The 23804-nt window shown below is 41.9% G+C and overlaps 3 protein-coding genes across 12 annotated transcripts in view; 1 reads left to right on the top strand and 2 right to left on the bottom strand.

Moving 5' to 3' along the window:
• The first annotated feature begins 1312 nt into the window (after nucleotides 1-1312).
• fgf21 (fibroblast growth factor 21) lies at nucleotides 1313-2674 on the top strand. The gene is made up of 4 exons (XM_057043253.1): nucleotides 1313-1640; nucleotides 1716-1793; nucleotides 1881-1984; nucleotides 2076-2674. Exons 1-4 carry the CDS (start codon nucleotides 1499-1501, stop codon nucleotides 2364-2366), a joined length of 615 nt encoding a protein of 204 aa, XP_056899233.1. The 5' UTR covers nucleotides 1313-1498; the 3' UTR covers nucleotides 2367-2674.
• Nucleotides 2675-3479: 805 nt separating this feature from the next.
• Nucleotides 3480-9837, bottom strand: LOC130523888 (potassium voltage-gated channel subfamily A member 1-like). Its single transcript, XM_057029493.1, has 3 exons — nucleotides 7186-9837; nucleotides 6195-7103; nucleotides 3480-4887 (listed from the first exon to the last, which is right to left on the bottom strand). Exons 2-3 carry the CDS (start codon nucleotides 6873-6875, stop codon nucleotides 3994-3996), a joined length of 1575 nt encoding a protein of 524 aa, XP_056885473.1. The 5' UTR covers nucleotides 6876-7103; nucleotides 7186-9837; the 3' UTR covers nucleotides 3480-3993.
• Nucleotides 9838-9968: 131 nt separating this feature from the next.
• Nucleotides 9969-23804, bottom strand: part of kcnc3b (potassium voltage-gated channel, Shaw-related subfamily, member 3b) — a 37848-nt gene continuing 24012 nt past the window's right edge. For 4 of the 10 annotated variants that reach the window (XM_057029424.1, XM_057029447.1, XM_057029470.1 and 1 more), the window contains one exon: nucleotides 9969-14753. Coding sequence is in view for 6 of the 10 variants with exons in the window: in XM_057029470.1 (XP_056885450.1) it covers nucleotides 14740-14753 (14 nt within the window). In the remaining 4 variants the exon portion in view is untranslated. Of the gene's footprint in view, nucleotides 14754-15720; nucleotides 18780-20801; nucleotides 20843-21803; nucleotides 23678-23804 lie in introns of those variants that run through there. The other 6 variants (XM_057029431.1, XM_057029465.1, XM_057029405.1 and 3 more) reach the window with 4 other exon arrangements.

Here is a 23804-nt window from a genome sequence, read left to right as displayed (position 1 = left end):
CATGGAACTTGATTTGAAAAAGTTTTACAGACAGTTTATGTCATTGTCAGGGCACAAATCCAAAAGAGAAGAGAGTGGTGACAAGATACCCAAACAAGTCCTAAATGTTGTCATTGGGACCTGGACCTGGAAAACATCACTATTCAAGTTTGAGAGGGTTCCAAAGGGCGGCCAGTGGCTGATGTGAGGCCTGGAGCTCCAGGACTGGGAAATGGATGAGTAAATGTCAATAAATAAATAAAATGTCAACTGTTTTTTCAACAACCTGGACATTGTAGGTACAGGGATGCTCCTGATGGGATTCAGAACAGGAAATCAGGAAGTCACCAACAAGGAAGCCTGCAAAGATTCTCTGTAAAATAATACTTGTTGCTTTAAATAAATAGCATAGGAATATGACCTTTTTTATGACTATAAAAGTCAGCAAAACGCAAAGAAAGAGGTTAATATTATAGCTTTTTATAGCAATACGAGCACCACCTCAATGTGTGGTGAGTTGGCATCATCATGAGGGGGAATGGCTCATTATACACTAAAAATGCATGTTAATACATGCTTTCTCTTTTTTAAGAGTTTACATATTGACTGTTTAAAGGAAATATTTTTAAAACTAAAATGAATGTCATGAATGTGTTGAAACCTCCACCTTTTGTAAGTATCATTTTGTCAAACATGAAACGTGAAAGGCCACAATGAAAGGAAACGAGGCGTCGAAGCACTTTTGAAGAACTTTACATGTTTGCCACAGAAACCTTGACTTCACAGGCGTGACGTGCAGCCCCTCAGACAACTGCACAGCTGCAGACGCATAAACACCCGCCGTCTTCTTGGAAATCTGCTTCTCTCTCACCAGCACACACCTTTCACAATAACATAAACACTATAAAAAGGCTCTTGCAAAGGTCTCATCACAATTTCTTTTGCACAATGACGCAGGCATTTGTGTGATTTGGTCCAGTTGTGAAATGTGTGTATTTCTGAAGTGGAAATCCAGTCATCATTCATACCGTCAAAAACAAGAAAATAACACTCAATGTCGAACTAAAACACAATAAAATTAAAATTCCAAGCAGTTGACGGTAATTTGATAGAATGCAGTAAATGACTGATATGCACAAAAAAGGAGAAAGGAGGAGGAGAATCGGAAAATTCTACCCCACTTGACTTGAGGGAAGAAGATGCTCTGACTGTAAAGGAGGCGGAAGAAGTCCATACATAGTGTTTGAACACAGGTCTTCCTCTCAGCTTAAATCATTCCTTAATTATGTAGAAAGATCTGACTCATGCATTGCTCTCACCCAGAGGAGGACCTCCTTCCCCAAACCCCTTTAAAAGGGCTCAAAAGTTTCTCCTGTTTGGAAATTTATTGAAGAGATCACTTCTGAAGGACCATACCTTTTTTCTGTTTGTTGTACTTTTTTGTATTAAGCTTTTGTTATTTATTTATTTATTAATTAATTTATTTATTTATTCAAACTGCACTTTTTTCCCCTTCCAAATGGTTCAACGTGACTCTTTCCTGGGCCTCTCTGCTCTCCTCTTCATCATCTCACTTCCCTCCTCTCTATTGTTTTATCTCCCTGACTCCAACCCGCTCTTATCCTTTGACAGTCATGGCAGAGGCGTCCACCTCTACACAGGTACGCCTGGTTTGCTGAGCCGTCCTGCACTCACCTGAGTCCACTGTAATGATGGTTTCTTCCTCTTTGGTACAGATAATCAAAGGCGAGGGATGTATCTGCAGATGAGCACAGATGGAAGCGTTTCCGGGAGTGATGTTCAGACGGCGAACAGTGAGTATTTCGGAACTGGTGTGAATATGCTCGGGCCAAACGGTGCACAAAAATGAAAAAAGCTTGTTGACCACTGCGTGCTTCCAGGTGTGCTGGAACTGAAGTCAGTCAGAAACGGCCATGTCGTCATCCGAGGAAAATCGTCTTCTCTGTTTCTCTGTATGGACAGCAGAGGCCGTTTATGGGGGCAGGTACATGATAAACACGCACTACACAATGCACGCACATTTATATTAGTAGATTTTCATGTCCTTCCCTGTATTCATACGTTGTCTATTTCAGAGGCACCCCACTGAGGCCGACTGCACTTTCAGGGAAGTGTTGCTGGCAGATGGATACACTCGCTTCCTGTCCCCGCACAACGGAACTCCTGTGTCTCTGGCACCTAAACAATCTCCAGACCAGCACACAGTCCCCTTCACTCGTTTCCTGCCGCTCAGGAATACACTGGCAGAGGAGAGCATGTCTGAACCACCATCAAACCAACAGAGATATTTTAACATTGACTCTGATGATCTTCTTGGAATGGATTTAAATGCGATGGTCAGTCCTCAGTTTTCAGGGGACAAGTGACAAAAATAAGAAGCAAGGAGTGCTATATTTGTATTTTGGTTTTGAAGAAGACCAGGTTGAACCTGCAGACTTGATTTTATGCTGAGATTGACCAAAAATTGTGTTGTAAGTTATTTATTTATTGCGTAAATAATTGTTATTTAACTATGGATTCATTTGGCTTCCTAAAGCTGATCATTTGAAGTCATGCTTGTTCAGCAGCAGAAATTGGCTCATGCTGCAGGGCGGTTCTCATGTATTTAAAGTCCATGTTTGTATTATGTGGGTGTAAAGAGAGAGAAGGAGAATAAACACAGTGTAAATTCTAATGATGTTTGTCTTTTCTGTTGGAAAACAACTATTTCCGTGGGAAACGTAGGAGGACTCCGATTATTTTAATTGGCAGGGAATGGTCTCGGGTCAGCCTTGCTGAGAGAACTAGATCTCCCTCTAGTGGACAAGCGACTAATGATAGAAATAGGCCAGGCTCTATAAAACATCTGAGCCGCAGTGTGATGATGTCATCAGTTATAGATACCATAGCAAAGGGAAGACGTAATCCTGCCATTAAATTAGTTCACAGTTCCAGTCTATATATAGATAGACCATATATTTGCATTGCGGTTAAGGCAAAATTACAGGAAAACACTGTGCTTGTGGTCCTCAGACATATTCTGTTTGTCTGAGCATTAAAAGGACAGCAATGGTAAATTTCAACAGGAACAGTTTGCACTTGCTGTGTTACACTGCAATGCATACCTTCCATAGGTCATCACAGTGGAAAGTATTTCAGTGAAATTGAGAGCTATATGAATGATGTTGGAAGCTGTTGCTTCTAACAGCTTAGTAGCAGTGAGAAAGGTCAAATGCCAAACACAAGAGTATCTCAGAGTCAGCCAGGCCGATGCCTGAGATTAAATGTACGGTCGTCCATGTAGTGGTTTGAACATTCCTGCTATTGTTCGGATCCTAAAATAACACTGTTATTATCAACAGGTCTCTCCTCTGTATCAACAATTGAGCTTTGATTTACCGTATAGGTAAAATGATAGCACAGCTGATTTTAGCAAACTTAATAAAATATAATCTTTATTAAAAACAAAGCGTGCGTATTTTAATCGCCAATCACAGACATTTGGCCGACGCAAACACTCTCCATTTTATTAGATACACTGTTAAGACACAAGAAAGCACAAGTGCGTTGCTTCAGGTTACATAAGGGAAAACTACACACGTGAACGATGAGCAGGAAAATGTTGAGAATGCGGTCTCGGTTTCCATGAGGTCTCGTAGACGGTCACAGTTGCATTTTGATGGCGCATGACGCCTTTTTTGGCAATGGTCTCTCAGCTCCTGCTAAAGCGCCATTAAAGTGACAATGCTGAGACAGCAATAGAGAGAACCGCTTCATATTTTCAACATCAGGTAAAAGCGTTAATAAATAAATGTCTCATGACCCTGAGAGTATAAAAGCTGCAGTATTTTCGGCACATTGATACAAAACACTAGCTTATGAAAACATTTGGCTGCAAGTGCTGTAAGAAAAAAAAAAGTTACATAAATGGATGTTAATTCTACTCCATTTAATTCCTTGGCACTTACAGATGTGTAAAACAGTGTTCATGTTGCTCAACTGGTCTAATCCAACCTAAACTTGAGTAACCAGGGGTTCCCTCAGGTACATGTTTCCTTCCTTGTTCTGCCCTGTGCAGAGGCCACCTAATAGGGTGCCATTCAAAGGGCTGCAGATGCCGTCAGTGGGGTAATAATCTTCTGGACACCTATTCTCTTGCTCGAGTTCCTCTCTCTCAGAGTCCTCATTGTCCCATAGGCTGGTTTTGACGTGGGTGTACTCGGTTCGATCCTCACATTCCGTCTCCCGATGGTAAAAGTAGCTGAAGTTGGACACAATGACGGGCACTGGAAGGGAGATGGTAAGCACACCAGCAATGGCGCACATCGAGCCCACCAGCTTACCCCACACAGTCTCTGGGTGCATATCACCATAGCCCACCGTGGTCATGGTCACAACCGCCCACCAGAAGGCGTGCGGGATACTGACAAAGGCTGTGTTGGTGTGGTCAGCCTCGGCAAAATAGATGGCGCTGGAGAAGAGAATGACGCCAATGAAAAGGAAAAATATAAGCAGGCCCAGCTCGCGCATGCTGGCCCTCAGCGTCTGGCCGAGGATTTGGAGGCCCTTGGAGTGACGGGACAGCTTGAAGATCCTGAAAACCCTCACCAACCTGATGACCCTGATGATGGCCAGAGAGGCGGTTGGAGAGGTATCATTGTCCTTGGCTAGTTCTGTTCCCAGAGTGACAAAATAAGGCAAGATGGCGCTGAAGTCAATGATGTTCATGATGTCCTTGAAGAAGGACATCTTACTTGGTGAGCAACTGAAGCGCATGATGAGCTCAAAAGAGAACCAGCATATGCATATGGTCTCCACAACGAAGAAGGGGTCATGGAAAACACTTGGTGGAGGAGGAAGGTTCTCAGACACATTCTTTGGCTGTGAGGGGTGTCTGTAAATTTGCCCCTGTCGAAGACAGACATAAATATTACATGTTAATAAAATATAATGGCTCTTTACATGTAACAAACCTGCTACATGATCAAACTATTCCTTCATTAAAAGTAGTTTTTGGTGTGACTCCATCTATTTTAGTTGAGCTTCACTGTCTACTTTACAAGCTTGCCCCCTGCTTAAATTAAAATATAACCTGCTATGTTACAAGTATAAATAAAAGACTTTAAAAAAAATGAAACCTAAAAATTTGATGCACATACTGCCCTTTAAAGATGCACGATTTCCTATATTAATGCAACTTGCTTTCACTTTGATATGAAGAAACCATAAACCTTTTCTATGATAGCCCCCATGACAACATCATAAAAATGACTGACATCTACAGCATTAAATTTCAATCCCGGCCGCACCGATCGGGTTTTCAGCACACCTGTCTTCCCGTCTTCCCTGTCACTTTGAACTGAAACCTTCAGGATGGCGGCTGTTCAAATGGGCCTTATAAAAGTGCACATGAGTATATGTGGAAGGATATTTGTCGTGCAACAAAAAGATCTGCGTGGCAAATCGAACAGATCTGCATTTCTTTGAGTGGCACGTTGGTCCGAGTGTTTATTTGCCAATGGTGCACATCTACATGTTGATCTGCTCCACGGTCTGATACAGAGTCTAAATATAAACCTGTGAGATCTCTAGGGAGAAAGAGGAGAGCCTCTCATCCATCTCCACCTTTATCACTGTCTCCTCGGGCTGCTGCAGGCCAGTAATTGTTTGCTGTGTCTGCTGCTGACCTGGCCCAGTCCTGCTGTCTGGGAAGAACGTGTTAACACGACCCAGCGTACGCTGCTCATCCATACAGACCATTCGCTCTCAAGATCTAAGCCGCTGGAAGGTTTCGTTTCACCTTTGCCTGTGTGGTGGGTCACTTGTTTGACCTTTCATTACCACGTTAAACTTCCCTTCTTCTCTGCTTATATCAGTATTTGAAGCTCCACAGGTTACTCTTTTTACCCTTTAGCACTTCCTGAATTTAAGTGTATCAAATTTAACGGCTGACAAAAATAATCGCACCATCAGGTTTCAGTAGTATCCCTCCCTCTCGCTGGTCTGCTTCCAGACATACTGGCAAATAGTTTTACACATGGCAGTAGTTTTCTTCTTCACACACTGTAACCACTACAAGTGTGTGTTTACCTGCTTCCTGCCATATCATGTTTCAGTCACACACTTCCATTAATGAGCACAAGGCTATGACAGAATGAAGTAACTTTTAAGGAGCAATATATGGATTCTTTAAAAGAATTTGGAACTCGTCCCACCTCTTTTGTGCCTTTCTCACCCTGGAAGTCGGGCAGAGTCTCCAAGCAGAAGATAAGGATGGACACCACAATAACCATGACGCTGATGATCGCTATAATCCGGGCGCCTGACGAGGACTCGGGGTGTTCAAACAGCATCCACAGTTTCCTCTGGATTTCATTGGTGGGCAGTGGGGTCACCTCCTCTTTGGGAAAGCCTTCGTCCTCTTTGAAACGGTTCATGATCTCCTCTCCCAGCTCGTAGAAGATGAGCTCATCCATGAAGATGTCCAGAGGTATGTTGGTGGGCCGCCGAAGCCTCCCACCTGACTGGTAAAAATACAGAATGGCATCAAAGCAGGCCCGGTTGCGATCCAGGAACAATTCGTTTCTGATTGGGTCAAAGTAGCGGGACCTTCGTCTGGGGTCGCCAAGCAGGGAGTTGGGGAACTGTGCTAAAGTGCGCAGCTGAGTTTCGTAACGCATCCCTGAAACATTGATGGCCAACCTCTCGCTCAGTGCCCATCCACTCCTCCAGATCATCCCAGACCGCCGACTCTCCCTTCTCTTCTCTTTCTCATTTCCTTCGAGCTCCTTTTCTCCTTTCTCTTCAATGTTGAGTTGGTTCTTCATCTGTTTGTGATCCTCTCCATCTTTCCTTCTGTTGCTTCTTTCTTCCTCATGGGGGTCACTGCAGTCCATGCCAGGTGGGAGAACACAGCACACTGTATGACCAACGCACTTAAAGCGAACTCTTCTGGAACCAGAGCGATATCTCAGTCACTGAGGGGTTGAGGTGAGATGCTTTAGAAGGATTTAAGGGGAGACACTGCACCAGTGTCTGCACTTGTAGTTCTTCATCACTGGTAAACATTCACATGCATCCGATTTGAAGGGACAAGATGGCCGATCCCAAGTTATAGTTTCACCCTGATGAAAAGGAAAATTGTTGACTCACAAGTGTAAAGTAGCTGCTAACAGCAACCGAAGGCCAAATGATAAATCACCTTACATTTTTTACAGGATGTCCTGGAGCTCACGCGGTGTCCTTCCAGCTCCTCCACCTTAGCGCCGTCAGTGCATGGACTGTCCTGTTGTGGACTCTTCCAGTTGTCCTGTCCTTTGCTGCCTCACACTGTCTGCCCTAACATTTTTTGGGGCGAATGCTGTCCTGTTGAAATTCAATCTCTGCTGGACCTCTATAACCCCTCCCAGTCCATTCCCTCCATTTCAGCTATGGAGCAACACAACCTTCCACCTCCTATCAAATATCACCTCTGCCTGGCACTGCTCGGTGTTACCCTCTCTAATGAGCATTGCTCTCTGACCAGAAGAGATCTTTTAACATTATCTCCAGAGTGTTGTATTTTAAATAAATAATAATAATTTTTTTTTTAAAAAGCAGGACTGTATGTATGACTGTAGCAACAAGACCTGTTTTGTCAACTACTTTTTTCAAATACTCAATTGTGAAGTTCTGATTTGTTCTTACATTTAATGAAATTTTGTAGTTCACAGACAGACTTTCACTGATTCATTTTTCAAATGTAAATGCAGGAAGTGGAGAGATATTTCAGTCAACCAGAAAATCAGATGAATGCAAATGCATCTTCAGGGCTGGTGCAACTTGTTCCACCAGCATCGGGCTCATTAAGATCCCCAAACTGACCAGTGTGGTTGCCTTGGTAAAGGGACCAAAAACAGCTATTGGGCTTCATAGTTACTTCAGCAAAAATAGCAGAAAAACTCCAGAACTACACTGTGAGCTTTGTGCTCATGCTCCTCAGCACTGCAATGGTTAATTACTCTACCGACGTGAGGGTGTCGCCACTCATGGTAACCTAAAAGTGCCAGTCTCAGACTCACTCCGAACCAATCAACACGCAGATCAGTCGGCTCCCTCACAACCACGAGCAACTCCTGCCTGTATGACCCCGAGCAGCAGGCCTGTACTAAACAGAGATGAAACTCCATTGGTCACATGGGGATATCGGGCGTTCCATGAGGGGTCTTACTTTTCAGAATTGGGTGCAATTCAAAGGTATTAAAATGTATTATGCTCCAAAAACTTTTCCTGGCAGAGCTTGCACTGCACACAGGGGAGGCAGACAGTTACGGGCAAGCATTTGACACACTCTGCTCGCCAGGGATAGAGTGAAATCAAGGACATGTGAGGTAGCTGCAACAAATCTGCAGCAAATACATGGTCAAGCGACTGAGGGAGACAATGATGTTAAAACAAACTGCCAAACCCTCCCTAACAGATGGCAAACCTCGACCCTCCGTTAATTATTATTCCAATATGTGTGTAAACTGACTCACTCAGTTTCTCATCAGACTATTAAAACTATAAAAAATAAATAAATCATGCCATGTGTTCTGGCTGGAGCCATGATTGAAGACCAAGAAGCTTTACTTATTATTATTAGGCTATATATTTCACTACAATAATAATAACAACAACAATAATAATGTTCTTATTATTTTATTAGTATTACTATTATTTATCTATAGGCAAACAAACAGCTTTTAACCTATCAGTCTTAAAACAATGATCCTTTCATTATCAAATTATCTACAGCTCTTGAGATAATCCAGCCTTTTACTGTTTGTTTAAAATAAAAATCCAGAAAGATGCAACTGCGACTTGGATACATTAATTTGCGTTTAGGAGTCACAAAAGCATCATCCATAAATACAGCGAGTACTGCAGTTCACCACTAGAGGGCAACTCTAGCACAAAGGAGGACACGCTGCGGTCTCTGCAGGCTTGGCCTCGCTGTTCTTTTGCTGCACACATACTGCACTCTCGGCTCTTTGTTACGTTCCCACATGATTTTTTTCAGCAACAAAAGGTAGAAGATATTATACTATTGAGTTTTAATGTTGGGTTTTGAAAGGCAGAATGTAGAAACATCAAATTTAGATGATACTCCGATGTCGGTTGTCCATGATACGTTGTGTGAGCATAAACCAATACAACAGTTAGCTCTTCAGCACCATTCGGAAGAAGACTTGGATTATTTAGCATTTGCAGATATATTCACAGATTTAATATATCTTAACGAAACGTTTTGGTTTTTCCCCGTCTGTCTAGTTACTCATATGTGGTCGACATGGCCAAAAAGACATGGCTTCCCTGCTGATTTCATGATTTGGTACCAGGTCTATATTTTGGACTCATACTAGACCTTCATTTGGGGTCTTTTTGACACATAATTTATCATGTACCTCAGTTTAGAAATGTGCCTCAGGAGACCCTACAACCCCCCTTTACCCCCCCACCCCATCCCGTAGGCTCATTAGCCCACACAGGCCCATAAACTACAATCAGCTCTCGGTTCACAGGGGAGAAGCTCAGAACGATCCTCATGTCGATGTCCAGTCTCACATGCAGAGTCACTGCTACCTGATGGCAACATGCAGCATAAAGGGAAACAGCCTCTACCTCGCCTTTCTCAGATGTCATGCCGCAGATGACCGCAAACTTATAGGGTACAATTATATGACAGCTTGGACGGCCTCATGTAACATTCAGCTTGCTAAAAATGATTCCTGACAGTCGCTGTTCCTGGAAATCAAAATAGACCCGACCCTTAAACTTTCAATGATAAATCGACTTTGTCATTCCTCAGGCAAAAGTGTCTTCGCTTCAGAGCACATTATATCAATCACTTCCTGGTTTCTGACAGAGCAATGCACGTGCTAACTGTGGCCGTGCTTCAGAATGTGTCGGCTTGTGCAGAGTGACGTGCACAATGGTGCAAGTCTACAGACAAATGGACAGAGCCTCAGTGTCACTTTTCCATTTATTTTAAGTTCAGTTCAATGATGATAAGCAATTTCAATGACTGGAAAAAAAAAAGCATCTCATGACTGTTAATCAGTTGTTCATTCAAGCTGCTATGGAGATTAGTTCACATTAGGTCGCATTGACATTCATACCTTTTAAGTCTCATTAGTAGAAATATGTTCAATTGTGACACTTTATTGATATGTTTCTATTTTTTCCCCCTTCAAAATATAAAAAGTTCATGAACATTCCATTGAAATATACTTTATACAGTTGATGAGTTGCTCTTTGTCTTCTGACATTTCAAAAATAAAATCAGTGACCACCTCCCCCCACCATTCACTCTCCTACTAAGACCAAAGTACAATGGACTAGTACCTAAGTCTGTTTTACACAACTTAATGGCATGAACATCATTTACTGTATCTTTGGAATGTTTCCATGAATGCATGGCATTAGTCTGTGTTATTACAACTATGTATATGACTCTTTGAGATGTTAGTCATATTATTTCTAATCAAAATAAGATATTAAATATATTATAAAAATCTAATTAGTATGATAAGTATGATTTCTCTTAAAACGACTCTGGTATCATCACTTTGTTAAACAAAATATTCTTAGATTAGTGTGATTGCTAAGTCACTCTATGGAAAACCATAAAGCCACCACGCACGTGGCTGCAACCGTCTGAATCATCAGGGAGCATACAGTTAGTGTCAACAGTGGCATACGTGGTGCAGATTGCATACAATGTCTTCAAAAGTTAGGGAAAAAATGAGGTTGATTAAAAACATACAAGGAATAAATGGAATACTCCTAACATATATATCACCATGGATGTACCTTTAAGGTAGCCAGTCAGTGTCACCATAGTAGCTGATAGTTAAGCTCCGCTCTAGCATTGATTCACATTGGTTGTTTTGGTGTGTGGTTGCCCCCCCCCACCCCCCACCCCCCTTCCCTCCACAGGAAACGTCTTCTCAGAGACTTCCAACTTAAGAAAATAAAACAGACTTAGCGCTCTCGACATTGTAGCTCACTCTCCTCGGCGGGACTAAATCAAATGGCAGTTTTATGCAATAGAATAAGGAAAGTTTTCTTTTTTTCCCTCAGGCTGTGCTGGGCAGAGCTGGGAGAGAATGAAGACAAACCTAATTAGAGAGAAACGGAGGGACTGAAACAGACACTACTTTGGCCGTGACTACGGCCGGGTGGAGCGCAAAGTTTTTGCTAGTTTACCTCTGAAATATTCATACGGACCTTCGTGACAACCAGAGGACTGCTTAATGCTTCCCAAAGTGGGACTCGGGAGTTTTCAAAAAGGGACCGAAATAAAACCGAGAGACCCTCCTTTTTATTTTCAACAAATACGACTAATAGAACCTGTTACACCGTGAACAGTTTGCAACACACCAAAAGCTGAGTTGTAGGAAGTCCAACTGCACTACAGAGGAACGGACACAGGAGCGTCCAGCTGCCTGAGCGGAGCCCTGAACCAGCAGGGCCCATAACCAACACCGGGGCTGTGAAGCCTGGAGAGCACTCAGCATCGATTACCCCTCGGTGGACACCGATATCCCTCATCCTGTCTTTCCAACAACTTAATGCACATTGCTGACATCATTTGGGAAGCTCTGGGTCTCTCTCGCTGCTGCTCCCGTGTCGGAATGAGTTGCCAACTAACCAGCTGCACGGAGGTGATGAGGGCAATGCAAGTACCTGACCATTCTGAAAAGAAACTGAAGGGGGGCGCGGGGGGAGGGGGGAGGGATGGCGACAAGCTACCTCTGCACACTCGTACTGATGCTGCGAGTGTGAAAAGATTTAGGTGGCCTCTCCGAGGAAGACGTTTCTGCTCTACAACATGGCACAGTGTTCAGAGGTTCAAAGACTGGATTTATGACCAACAATGTCAGGGGGGTTTAGGGGATACGCCAAGACTCTGCTGCTCCTACGGAGATTATCAAGTCATAATGCATGCGTTTATTTATCGTTTTAACACGTCACTGCGAGGTGTTCACATCATCATCATCTATATACTAGGATTTATTATGTTAGCAACAAAATGAGACACCTACATCCACACACTGGCGACACACCTGAGTCCTTCAGACCACACACAAACTTTGGAATGGCAGTTGGTTCCATGCAAACCTGAAATCTCTCTTGATTGTTCACCGATATAGAATATTTCTTCACCCATTATTATCCCTGGAGTGTATGGGATCATCCCAATACAATCCTGCCACGGGGCCTCCAACGCCCTCGTGGATCTTTAACGCTGAGGCATTGAAGATACTGTGGAGGTTCTCCTCGTCCCCTGCTACAATCGCGGGACAACTCTTGTATTATTGCCAAAAAAAAGCACACTATGAGCATTTATCAAGCAATCAGAGTTGTGTTTTTGTGAGCTGTTGTCTTAGAGCTGCTGCTGCTGCTGCTGCCGCCGCCGCTGCTACGGTCATTGTGCAAATGATTCCAGAAAGAAAACGCAGACTTGAACAAACACCCTGTTACGCTGTTGCGAAGCTTCCGGCTACAGCAGTTGACCGGATGGCAGTAAAACGAACTGTTGGAAGCCGAACAAAGTAAAACTATGGCCGAAAACTCCGGTTATGAGGAAAATCCAGGGCAGTAGTAGCAGAGAGATTTCATCAAACAAAACATGGTTCAGTGTACCTTGCAAACATACATGTTTCAATATTCACATTTTTTTTAACTTGTCAAAACAAAATATAGCTCTTCTCTTCCATTAGAATCTTTTTTTAAAACATGAATTGCATATAACATTTTTTAATTAATTTTATATATACTTTTTTTTGTATCTCTAGCGCCCTTGTCTTTAACTAAGGGCTTGCAGAAAAGACAGTCATGCAAAGTAGTCATGCTGGTAAACAAAGGTACAAAAATGCATTATCTTTTTTTTTTCTCATCTCAGCGTCCATCCTTGGTCCTCCCTGCGTCTTTACGTTCGTCTCTCAGGAAAAAAAACAAACAAAATAAAACGTCTTCCCGGTGCTTCAGAGGGACTCCCCCCCCAACACAATGACAAAACACCCACTTGTGTCTTTGAACTGGTCTCACGACGCCATTGTTACTTTTCTGCCATTCGCATTGGATAAAACCCCCCCACCCCCACCCCCACCCCGATGTGTCCATTCTGGATCCTCTTTGTGCAGAAACCTCCTCCAAAGTCATGCAGATAGTTGTTTTGTTTATCAAAATATAGATTTGTTCTCTTTGTACACTTCCTCCGTTGCTCCACCTGCTTGGTCCGTTTTCCTCTCGTTCTCCCCTTCGCCCGGGGCTCCCCTGACGGGCCGTCTTTGTCTTGTCGTCGACTTGCCAGCAAGCGCTCGTTGGCGGCAAGAGGGACAATAGAGAGACAAGGCAGTATTTTTCTGGGATTTCTTGTGCCTAATTGGCAGTGTTGGCCTTTGTATAGCGGGGCAAACATTAATCTGAGTGGTCCCTTTCAAAATAAAAACCTCAGACTTTCCACCCAATAGTGTTCTTGTGGCAGGAATGTTTTCTTCTGTTTTTTTTTGTAAGCATATGTTACAGATCATATTCAGGCCCAAATCATCTAATACTGCAGAATAATCTCTTAGTCTTTGTTTGCCTCCTTCAGTCATTTTGTTCCTCGCTTTTGAGTGCTTTATCAATCAGGCATGATAAAAAATACTTGAAATATTCAAATGTGCACATAAGGATGGCATTGTGGCAGTTAAAGGAGTACTTTAAGTGAAATGTACCATAAAGAGGCAAGCATCCCCCCCATTCATGACCCTTTCCTGACTTACTTAACATTACAGAAGGTCGTTCAGCACGTGCATGCTACAGGACCTTTGGTACCCCTTCTGGAACTCTGGGACAGGCTTCTCCGACAGTACATGAGAGATAAATTCAATGCACTTTTCCCATCACTTTCTGACAAGGAATTCCTGTAACTGGTGTGCTTCATCTCTTTGATTCAATAATTGGCGCCGTTTTTGAGTGATGCGGTCCAAGGGCAGTGTTTCAGTCTGATACGATTGAATGGAAGACATAAGTTCAGTGGCCAACAAGTTACGCAAGTGCTATACTTAAATGGGTGACGACAGTATGGATGTTACAGAATCCTGTACATATACGATCAATAGCGACAGCTTGTGGAAAAAAAACGCCTGTGCTTTTCCTCTCATGTACTGTCTCTTCTTCATTTGAAGGGTACCCAAGAGAAAAATGACATCTAGAAGATCCTTTGAATGCATAAATTCTTCTCTTTTCAGAATTTTCATGGAGTAAGTCAAGTTATTCCCCAGCTAACAAATGCTACGATATGTTAGCAGAGATGCTACATTGTTCATCCGGTCCTTTGCAGAGACAAAGCGTTCTTGTTTTCCTTCTGGAAACTTGTGAAGCTGCTCAGCTCTTCAGCACTGTAGAGGGTACTGAGTCTGTAATCCTACGATGAGATATGTCATTTGGAATGTGTAATCAGGAGTCCTTTTCTCTCCCAGTGCAATGCTCAGTCTGAGAAAAATGGTGGGTGAGGGGAAAAGGTGAGTTGCCATAAATGTGCTGGAGTTCCGAGAGGCTGCTTTGGTAACAACGTGAGGAGCAGACCCTAATATTTTCTGAATTCATGATTGACCTCTGGTCTCCCTCTTGTCACCCCACAGATCTCCATTAAACTGTCCATCCGGGTCACACCTGTTGCTTAAGTGGCTCCTGTTGCAAATTTGTGTTTACCGCTTACTGATTCCCCATTTAGAGAGAAGGCGAATGCTAGAAACTTAACACTGTGAAGACAAGAACAGAAAGCCATTAAGTTAACAGAGAATGACCAAACTACTAAAGCATGTATGAACTAACAACTGCTGAAAGGATATAAGACAGGTTTGGGGTTTTTTTTGGTTTCTTAAATCACGTTTTTTCCTCGCAATAAATGTAAAGAAGTAAACAGGAACGACTGTTACCTTTAAACTGCAGCTTAACTGTGCATGTCAGAATGAAGCGCAAACATTTAAACTGACAGTTGTTCTGCAAACACAGTCTACGCATAACACACACGGTTGGTACAGCACTTCTTGTGTAAACAAACAAACAAACAAAGAAAAAAAACAGCCGGCAATCGACAAAAGTAGAAATTAGAAACAATACTGCGAGACAACCACCCTCACCACCCCAGTCTGCCAAATCTGCAGAAAAGCAGAAAAGATCAACAGAGAACGGTTCGAAAAGAGTGGGTGATACTGTAGGAAGGCCTGACGTTATTCTTATTATTCTCGTGTGTGTGTGTGTGTGTGTGTCTAAGTGTGTGTGTGTGTGGTGTGTGTGTGTGTGTGTGATACTTGTACAGGATAGACTCAAACCTCAAGTTTATCACAAACAAACGAAAAACCCAGCAGAAGGTGCTGAAAAGGATCCATCGTGACAGATGAACGACGCCTGATGCTTCAGCTGTGGAACTCTTGGTAAGTCTTAAGATGATCAACACGTCAGAGTGACGCTGCAAGGTTAAAAAACCTCCCATGATGATAAGGATCCCACTTCAGCCCCACATCACCGTGAGATACATACACAGCTAAATCTACCTACATATGTATGTATGTAGGTATGTTCAACATGAAACATGTTAGAAACATGGAAGAGGACAGCACTGCTGACAACGATGTAGCGTATATCTGCGTTAGCATATGACTGGTGTCAAACGATCAAATGGAATCAAATACGATTACTAGATGTACAGTGGAAGAGCTTCTGTGATACATTAGCAGCATTTATTTTCTACATTGAATTTACAGTGAAAAGCAGAACACAGTTACCTCATGTAGAAAGAGAACTTGTCAGGGTTTCTCCTTTGCTATTAGACCCAAATTGGGTGAAAGTGTTACAGAAAATGAATCAAAACAACATATGTGGATGGATATAATGGGAAATTCAGTCAGCGTGATACAGTTAGTTAACACCTCCGACTCTCTTGAAATGAGACCTTTTGAAAGTTGTGCCCCTGACTTATACATAGCTGGGATCATTCTTTAATGTTGTATTGTAACTTCAATGTATTCACATAGCTAGATACATATATGTACATATGCAACAACAACCAGTGACCAATGCTTCAAAGGTTTAGCTACAGTTGCAGAATCATGCTAGGATGCATGAACTACTACTACAGGGGCCTCATAGAGGCATTTACAACATCTGTCTCTTTTATTTGCTTATACAATATTTGCATCAGTGTTAGTCAGTGTTACTGGCCACCAGCGCGGCACTAATTATGACATCCTTCGGATTAATCACAGCAATCTAGAAAAGCATGGATGGATGGATGGATGGATGGATGGATGGATGGATGGATGGATGGATGGATGGATGGATGGATGGATGGAAGGATGGATGGAAGGAAAAACCCAACTGCAATATGAGTGAAGACGTCCACACATTCATTCCCCCCAGAATTCTTTAGATTCCGTCTCCGCGTTCATTCACATGATTAACAGGAAGCTGATTCCTGACTGACACAAATTCCTACTTTCAGAGCTTCATTATGTTATGAAAAATGCTTGACGTCACTGGAGAAACAAGGCTCCGCATGCTGTTTCCCATATTTTCAGACAACATTAAATTATTGCATTATGATGATTTTTACATGGTGAATTCGAGGACAGTAATCTGGACACTTCGTGTCTAAACCCGCCTTCTGAGTCTCCAGTTTGCAGAACATTCAGGAGAAGTCACAGCTTCTTTTCTTTGTCATAATATTGCATATCAAAATTCCAATTGAGCAAATTTCTGGAAGCACATCATGTGAGACAACAACAAACAGGAGAATCATCTCAAAACATCATAGAACATTCAGAACAGTAACAAGTTTGAAACCAAATGCACAACAAAGACTTTTTTCCCCCCACACTAAAGTTCTGTCGCTCCAATAAATTCAGGATATTTCAATAGCACATAGTATTTTTTTGTGTGGTTTTTTTGTGGTACATAAACTTTACAATGGAAGACAGCTTACAAGTGATAAAAATATAAACGATGAAACTAAAATGAAAATAAAATATGAAAATCCAATCTGGCAGCAACCACATGAAAATAAGGTTAATTATTTCAACTAAAAGGAGACAAATGGCTGATGTAATCATTACTACAACATATGCTTGTGGAACACAGGCAGAATGGCTCCAGGCCTGTGCGCTTTAAAGGTTAAAAATAGCTCTGCATATTTCTGCCTATGCACGTGCACAGTGCGTGGTTTCCAGCATCAAATGAATATTGCATGTTTATTGCATTACTTTCAATTTTTGGGGATCCTTTTTTTTTAGCAGAGCTCTTGAGGTGAAATTTTAATGTGAAGATGACAACCTGATAACGTCACAAGAAGAAAAAGGTTAGAAAAGACATTTAAATAAAGCAAATCCATCTTTTTGATTGTGTTTAAATACTCTTTATATGGCCAATTATTATACCTTAGTAAATCAACACCATCTGTTACTAAAGTGCATTTATTTGTTATGTTGATTTTTAGGTACATTTATTGATGCATAACTGATGTGATATTTTCTATTTTTACCTTTTCCTTGCAGATCTACTGTATATTCATTTTGGCTTATTTTACCATCGTGATACAGCTTTTGTTTGTCTTTTATAGGTACATTCAGATCAATTATTATGATTCAGTGGCCATTATGATCAATATTCAGAGTTGAGGTTGAAGATATGGATGTTTTCTAGAACCCCAGCTGGACCCACACCCTGGTCTGAGTGCTCGCAAAGGCTGGTATTACGCAATGAGCTTGCACAATCTCGGGCATCTATACATCTTCTGACCTTACACAGAAGATGTATGTAATGGCCCCTCCATTACACGGCCTCCGACTAACCTCGTTGTTCCCATTACGGGTGCTTTAACTGCATATAAAGGCATCGAAGGGCGTGCTTGTACCATCAGAAGAAGTGGTTGAAAAGACCTTTCGATGTACAGCGTCGTGTAAAAATGGGTTAACCAGGGTGGTAACAACAAAGTGTTTTTCGTTTTTTTGTGACCACATTACGACACGTTATTGCGTTTCATTTATTTAATATTGCACCAAGCCTGTGCTAAGATTCTAAACTGTTTCTAAGACACATTAGCCTGACCGTAGGGTTTCTAATGACATCACTATGATTGGATAATAAACTGGCAACACTAACCGAGCCTCATTTCTGATGACATCAGCAAGCTGAGGTCTAAATTTAACCACGTACACTGACAAAAAGACAAGGAATAGAAACCTATTTAGGTTTTTAAAAGATGTTTTGTTTAAACGGATTGCTCTGAAATTCCTTTTCTGTTCGATCTTACCAACACTTAAAAATGGGATCTCTACGTGGATCTACATTTTGTAAAAAAACAAAAAAATTCAACCTTGCAGTTTTATTAACGACCACTCTGAGCACACGCTTCTTCTGAAAAGTTTGAAATAAGAGTGAGTCTTTCAAGCTAAAACTCAAATTTGAGCCCATCAGCCGCGCTGACGCATGCACCTCCGCCCGCGAGAGTCATGAAACGGGACGTCTTTCTTCTCTATGCAAGCGTTCCGTATGTTATTGCTGTTGTTTACACAGGTGAACGTGAGTCCATCGTGAATCCACGTCTCCGCAGACATTAAACGTTCATTGTTTCCGCTACAGAATGGAGGGGATGGGGGAGCGACAGCGGTGCAGTGGTCCTGGGGCCTCATAGCTTTCATACGGTGGGCTGCTAATAGGAGCAAGCCGCAGAGATGACCCTGCCATTCCTGATATGTTACTGAGACTGCGAGATTTCTCGCTGCTCGTTGCTGCATCATATTTTTATTTGATTTTGTAAGCAAATAACAAAAGCAAACAAAAAAAAGAGTTCCAGCAGGTCATGGCAATATTTTCCATATGCAGGTGAATATCGTAAGGATCCAAACATGAGAATGAGAGGAAATCGAGATGAAAACAGGGAAAAAAAGAGAAACAAAGTTGTTAAATAAAGACATTTAAAAGGACAAACACAGACAGACACAGACAGGACAGACAAGACAAGAAAATGCCAGTTATGATGTGTTTTTTGGTTTTTTTTTAACAAAAAAAGCAAACATGTTCAGTATTATTCAAATTTTGGCCCGATGAATAAAGCACCCGTCATGAAATAATGACCAGGTGCTTTAGACAACAATTAGGCCCACAGGTTTACACAAATATATCAATATCAGATGTGACAGGAGTTGACCTCGAGAAGTTTTTGACTTGAATAAAAAAAATGCCATAAATTAGAATCACGTGTTTCCCTGAGTTCACTTAGATTAAAACCCCAAAAACAGGGTTGGCTTTCAGTTGCTGTAAACTTCTAATGGCCAACCCAAAAATGTCCTTCCTGCAACTTTCTCAACTGTTTCAGGTTTCCTGTAACAGAGCTCAGTTCACAGTGTGTTTACAGTGGGACCTGAAGCACAAGTGCAGATTTCTGAGAGGCTTTTGTGTCCTTTCCCTCTGCAGATGTGGTGTCACACAGCATGCAGACGTTGAATTCCCTGCTGTGCTGCTGCATCGGGCGAAGGTGAGGTACACCATTGGTAGGGAGCTGATCTGCCCTAACAATGGCCACTTGACCTATGACTGCTGGAGTTTCCCCGTTTTTGTGCACGACGCCGTGGGAAATTTGTTTAAAGTTATCAATAGGAAAAAAATGTGCGTCTTCGCGAAACTCCAACCCTCACCGGGTCACAGGAAACAACAGCCGCTGGTATCATGTGGTGGCTTTCGTGTCTTCCTGCTAAGACACTCCAGCACTCTGACTGACACACCGTTTGAGCAGGCTGTAAATAAAAGTCATTTTTTAATACTAACTCACGCAGGCCCATTTTTAGAATGGCGACTCAGTAAAATATTGATGATGATGGATCTATTGTAGGCTACATCTCACACACAGATTCTTCTGAGAAACGACTTTCTCCCAGAGAACCTTTACACTTAAATACTGTCTGGTTGCAACAGCAGCAGCCACATTGGTGAGCGGGCCGAGCTAAACTGCAGAGTTATGAATTCTGTTCTTGAGGCCGCATGTTACTTCAATTGTCTGCTTTATTTGAGGGCTATTTTTGATGAGCTGCAGATCTGACGTACGCATCACGAGAGCTCACAGGAGCTAAGCTGGCGTGCGACGCAACGACAGAAGGTTCTTCAGAGGAATTCTTTTGGACTCCTGAGCAAAGCTCAGCATGCAGCATGCAGACAGGACAGAGAAGAGAGGGAGAAAAAGTCACAAAAGACTTTCTCACAATAGAAAGCGCCCGTGAGTGCTTCATCTGACGCACGTAGGCGATGAAGTTTGCAGCGTTTCATAGCTGTGTCAGTCTGAATGCATCGCCATCGGCTCAAATCCGGATTTTAAACACTTGTCGAGTGTAATATGAGTAGAGTAACGACATGAGGACAAAAATAAACTGCAGTAATTGAATCGATGAAGGTGGAACTGATAAGCGATGATGTGTTTGCGGTGGATTTTAAAGATGTATGAGCGATCCGTTTGACGGTCTGTTGTGCAAACAACAAATGGGACATGTTAGTTTGCATAAAAGGTCCAGAGGAAGACAAAGAATGGCTTCAGAAATTAGTATTCAAATGATCATGTGTCAGCCACTGCAGTCTGGCACGGTCGACTGGCTACCTCACCGTGCTAAGTACAGTATTTACAACAGCAACAGGGGGGCTTTGTGCTCTGGGATTGTCCATCAGGGGAAAAGCTGTGTCTGGCTGTCTCTATATTCACTGATGACATAATTTTCTATCCAAAGTCACACTTAATTTACAGCAGGGAGGGAGTAGGTACCTACCTACAATCAGACTTTAGTTACACTTGCACTGCAGTGGCGGCCTGGGGATGGGATGAAGAATGAGTGTTAATCACAGGAGGAGGAGGAGAAGGTGAAGAAGATGGAAGACACAGAAGAACGGGGAAAAACAACCTGCAAATATTCTTACCAGACTGTAAAAAATAAATATGTGTACAGTCTCAGTCACGGCCTGGATGATGTAATTCATAAATACGTCATCATTTCATGATGCCAGCTGTTGGGACGAGATTTTGCTGACGGTTCAAGTCCTATTTTCGGTGAGGCCGCATACAGTTTCTAACCTATATGAGATCAATCGCTTGTTAAAGATGCTGTGATCTCACGTTACTATGATGATTAGATGTATTGATAGACTTGTGACCATTACTGAAGTCACTGTGGATCTATACAATGCATACAGTAACTGAGATGCCTTTTGGGAAAACCAGCCCGGTATGAAACTGTATCCTGCTCCTCTGGTCCGGATGTATGTCACACACACCTGGGTTCACTCACCGCTGTCATTAATTGCTGCATTTTCATAAAAATTCACTCAGCACGTACATGCTTCTCATGTATGTGCATGACATTTTATTGGAGGTGCTGTTTTTGCCCTTCAGACAGCTACAAATTTGGCTCACATGAAAGAATATTTGCAGAACTGCGGTGGACAATAATCCCAGAATCCCACATTGAAGCAGGCATGTGGAACAATTTGGGAACACAAAAAAGCAATGAAAAACAGGACGTGTCACTATATAAACACTATACAAGGGTTTTATCCACCTATTGGCCCGGTTAGTCAAAGATTTTAATAACATTGCAGAAAATGCAACTTTATTCTTATTATCATAACCTAATGGAGCTTTCTATTGTAGAAATTCCTACATAAATGAATTTAAAGACAATCTAATCTGTCTTACTTATTAAACTGTAATGAGCTGTAATGCACTTTTGCCTTTGGCATACTGGAGTTCTGCAGTGAATTCAATATAAATGCAATCATAGTCTTTTTTATTTTATTTAGTGAAGAAAAATTAGATAATGCCAAATCTGTCATGGGGAATTTCCTGATCCTGTGAGATTTTTTGCCATTTTAGAGCTTATAATTATCTCTGTTGGGCTGCAAATTTAGACCTAATTTGCGTTAGTAGAGGATACATGTACAGCAGAAGGTGAGAAAGTATTAAAAATCCAAAGGAACAAAAGATAAACAAATAGGATTAAATGAACAGTCACAAAGATACCACAAATACACAACTTAAAGATACTGAAAAACAATAATCAATACATAAAATCAATGTGTAATACTGCACAAAAACACCAATGAAAGATATTTGCAGAATAAACATAAATAGTCACCAAAACACTTGAAACAAAAAAAAGTGAGGAGAAAAAGACAGAGCAAGAAGGTGAGAGAGAGAGGGTGAGAGACAGAGAGAGGGAAGAAGAGAGCGAGAGAGGGGGGCAGGAAGAGAGGGTAACAAGACCCTTGAAGGTCCAGAGAAGTGATTGAGGCTGTAATCACAGGGGCATTTGACCATTTGACCTTGAGGAGACATGCATATCGCAGGAATTGTAAGATATTAAATGGCCAACAGTCAAAACTAGGAACTTATAAAAGCTCTTTAAAAGCTGGCCAAGACAGTTTTTTTTTCTACAACACACAACAAAACGTAAGCACACAGGAATGAGTTTTACACAGCATGAGAATCCCTCTTTAAATACGAGGAGGAGACGTTTCACCAGCATTGAAGAAACATCGATCCTTTGGTCGGTGCTCAGAAATAGTTTTTTTCTGCTCGTTAAACACTGACACCGTTTTAACTAATTGTTCATCTTTCATCAATCAATTGATGAATCAAGGATATTACATATTAAAGCACCAAATACAGTTTCTTCCTCTGTGGAGCAAAGCTCATGTTGAATAGATTTTTTTTTAAATGACAGATTTAGGTAAACTGTATAAAAACAGCTTCTAATTTCACTTTAAGATGAGAAGAAAATCATCCACATTATCATTATCATTCATGGACTCCTGATCTGCTTTAAAGAGGGATTTTTGGTGCAGTAAATTTGCCATTTATACATGAGAACCATTAGAACTGAAGCAATGTCAGTGACCTCTATGGCTCTGGCAGCTAAAGCTCGCTTACCTTCAATTGTGCGAATCCACTGTTTAATTAAAGATTGTCAGTGATTTCTCTGTTTGATACTGTGTGTGTTTCAGTTACCGAGTGCAGCTTTGGATTGCTGGTCTCCACAGTGAAATGACAAAAAGCCCTGAACTTTGGACTACACTGGGCACTGAATACACTGAGTTGTGTTCTAGGCCAGGGAGTAGTATTTCAGATCCATCACACGCCAACAACATTGTTTGAAGCCCACTTTTTTTCAGCTGGAAACTGCGAGATGTGACACGTTAACTGGTCCAAATATTGGCTTGTTTCAGCGTGGCATGTTTCCAGGGGTACTATCCCTTGACCCAGATGGCTCCACTGACCCCGGAGACCTTGGGCCTTGGAAAGATCAACATTTCACACCGCGATCTGTCTCGATAAGTCATTTCGGTTTGATTAAGGCTTGACGAGCAGGTCTTTACCCTGTGTCTGAGTGCAAGCTCATTGCACATCTGCAGAAAAGGCTTGTTTCTCGAGACATAATCTTTGCAGCGCGTGCTGTTGTTCACCAAGGCAGAGGTCTGCAGGGGGTGGAGAAATTTAAAAAAAACACTGTAGAAGGGTAAGAAAATAATAATAATAAGCCTACAAAACGGCACAAACACAACACTCAGACGGCTTTGAGAGGACAGAGACACCGTGTATATAACAGATAAGAATGAAAAGCCCACATACACACGCGTGATATGACACAACCTGAAGGGAGAGACAACAACAACACAGAGGCACATCAGACAACAACATGACTCACTGTTCCTGTTCAGTCTTCTACAGTCTACTGTTTATTAGCTGTTGACTGTGGACACAACAACTGGGCTGTTCT

The sequence above is a fragment of the Takifugu flavidus genome, chromosome 1 (assembly GCF_003711565.1).
Source record: "Takifugu flavidus isolate HTHZ2018 chromosome 1, ASM371156v2, whole genome shotgun sequence".
Lineage (NCBI taxonomy): Eukaryota > Metazoa > Chordata > Actinopteri > Tetraodontiformes > Tetraodontidae > Takifugu > Takifugu flavidus.
Note: the sequence above shows the minus strand (reverse complement) of the source record. Positions and strands in the feature narration are given on the sequence as shown.